The 2916-nt window shown below is 16.4% G+C and overlaps 1 protein-coding gene across 1 annotated transcript; it reads right to left on the bottom strand.

Annotated features, from left to right (window-relative positions):
• Positions 1-958: 958 nt before the first annotated feature.
• On the bottom strand, positions 959-1449 carry SRAE_0000079700 (Transthyretin-like family and Immunoglobulin-like fold domain-containing protein; the record flags this gene model as incomplete). The annotated part of the gene is made up of 2 exons (XM_024646744.1): positions 959-1131; positions 1173-1449. The coding sequence occupies 2 exons, from the start codon at positions 1447-1449 to the stop codon at positions 959-961; spliced, it is 450 nt and encodes a 149-aa protein (XP_024500891.1).
• Between the last annotated feature and the right edge of the window lie 1467 nt (positions 1450-2916).

Raw genomic sequence — 2916 nt, 5'->3', positions numbered from 1 at the left:
TTTATATTTAAAATAATATAAAAAGAATTTTTAAAAATCTATACAAAAATTTTATCTATTTTTAATCAAAAAATTTACCCAAATATAAAAAAATAAAGAAATATTTCTAATAATAAAAAAATAACAATTAAATTACTGTCCTAAATGTTTTTAAAATAAAAAACATATCAAAAATATAAAAATTCTTAATTTAAATTGTTATATATTTTGAACAAGAAAAAAGAAACAAATTTAAAAATATTAACTTTTTTTTATATATTTTAAAATCTTTTTCTAATGACGTATAGAAAAAAAGTTTATTGAAACTTTCTATTGAAATTAAAAAAAAACATTAATTTTTTCAATATCTATAGTTAACTTATATTTTTATAAAACAAAAGTAATTATAGATATTTTTTCGTTTGCAAAATTTTTATATATATTTATATTTATTAAACAAAAATTCATTTATTTAAAAAAATTTTCCGTGTATTAAAAATATTTTTAAAAAGAAAAATGAATATAATCATTTTAAAAAAAGATCTTATTATTAAATTTGTTATAATTATTAATTCAGTTTACTTGATCACTTCAAAAGAATAAATGAAATCACAAGTTAAATTAAAAAAGGCGCATTCTTTTTAAATATATAAAATTATTCAACTTTTTTTATCAAAAATTTTATATTTGTATTACTTTATTAATAACGAAAATTTTACCTCTATTTCAAAAAAAAAATAATAATTAACTTAAGTGATAACGTTACTTTATATATTCTTTTAAAAAATAAAAAAAATGTTTTAAAAAATTTAAAAAGTATTTGAATTTTATTTACAAAACTGTAATTTATTCTATTGATATAATAAAAAAACTATAAAACTCACTTAGTCAAGCCCTGCTGGCAAGTGTGTGCGAAGCACGCGCTTGTTTAAATTATAAATTTATTATTATTTCCATTTCCATTTTTATTTTTTTATTCTTAACTTAATTTATCCAATGGAACTGAGACTTTATATGGATTTTTTTCAGCTTCATCTTTTGTTTTTGTTATGTTTTTAAATGGAAAGTAAAAACAAAGTTGGTTATTCTTCTTTTTACCAACTCTTTTTTTTCTTCCTTCTGAACAGTTACCCTTAAAACATATCTTGGTACCTACCAAAAAAATGTTTTAATCATAAGCTATTATGACTTACTTGTTTCATTACTTATTGTCCAGTATCCCTCAATATTAAAATATCCATTTGTATCTGTTATAGTAGAATTTAACACATCCAAACCATTATTTCCTTCATTTTTTTTGTAAATTGTAACATTAACATTTTTTTTTCCTTTATTATTACATGTAACATTTCCTTTACCAACAAAATATCTTTCACCTTCTTCGCTTTGTTTTGTATCACAATTTAAATAAGAAAAAAGATAAGCAATAATAACAATAAGAATTAAAAGAAAATTTCTTTTATGTTCCATATTAAAGATTTAAAATTAAACAATTTTAACTATTTTATAATCAAAAATATATAAAATAAATTATAAAATCTTACTCCTTTTATAATTTTAAATTATTTATCAAAATAAAGTACAATAAAAAAATTAAATCTAGTATTGTATTATTAATAAGTTTTTTTAATAGATAATTATAGCTTTTATACAATATATAGAAATTTTCAAACAATAAATATGATAATGTTCTTAACATAAGTAATTTGTTTAATCTTGAATATTTAAATACAATAAATCTTATATACAAAAAAATTTTAATAAAAATGCATTACTCTAACATATTTACTTATATAAATTAAATAAGAAATTGTCAATTATTTTATGATTATAAAAATAAGTAAAATTAATTAATCAAACGTATTATATAAAGTAATTTTGTAAACTTTTTTATTCTAAAAATATTAATTAAATTAATTTGTTCCTATTTTCTATATTATTCAAAATTAACTGTTTACATTTTTTCTAAATTTTAATATATTTAATAATCATGACTGTTTAGAACAAAAAATAATAAAACTTATGATCACAAACATTATATTTTTAAAAATTATTATAATCGAGATGTTCGACTAAAACTACTAAAGATATTTATACAGATAATAAAAGAATTTTATAAATTTTTTAATCAAATTTCTAAATACATTAAAAAGCAATATCTTACTAATGGGTAATTTTTAAAGAATGACTATAAAAATAAATTAGAACTTACTAATAGTATGATATATTTTAATTAGTCAAGAATGTCTCAAGAATTTTTTAAACTTACTGTCTTAATAATTAACTAAATTTTTGGATTTAAGTAATTTAAAGGTTGTTAACATTTAAAGTATTAAAGTATAACATCGATTTAAGATAATTTTTATTTCTTTTTTGTAATAACAATTATTTACCTTTACAAATTATGTTATTTAGTAAAGAAGTTTTATTAAATTTTAATATATTTAATTTTATCAAAACAAAAAAAAAATTTTTAATTTTTATATATATATTTCAACATTTTAAATTAATTGTTTTTTGTTTGGTATTTATATACTATTAATTTTTTGATTTTTTAATAGTTATATTTGAAAATTACCTATTTATATTTATATTAAATATAATTTTAAAGCAAGATCTCAACAACCTTAATAAAATAAATTATCTTTATTTACATTACTTCAATTTTTACATTTTAAATTTTTTCTTAATTAGATCACAAATATATTTACTAATGTATTAAAAGTTTTATTGTGTTTATTTAAATATATATAATCGTACCTGAAAGTCTTCAGGTACCTTTTTATAATATGAAATAACTATCACTGTTATATAATGTGTTTTCTTCTTTTTATTTTTCCTTTATATATTCTTCTTCTTTTGTTGTTTTTTTTCTTTTTTCCCAAAATATATTCTTCTTTTCCAAAATATGATGTATGAATCATATTTACATCCCCA

This window comes from Strongyloides ratti, scaffold srae_scaffold0000059, assembly GCF_001040885.1.
Source record: "Strongyloides ratti genome assembly S_ratti_ED321, scaffold srae_scaffold0000059".
Lineage (NCBI taxonomy): Eukaryota > Metazoa > Nematoda > Chromadorea > Rhabditida > Strongyloididae > Strongyloides > Strongyloides ratti.
This window is presented reverse-complemented; position numbering and strand designations above follow the sequence as displayed.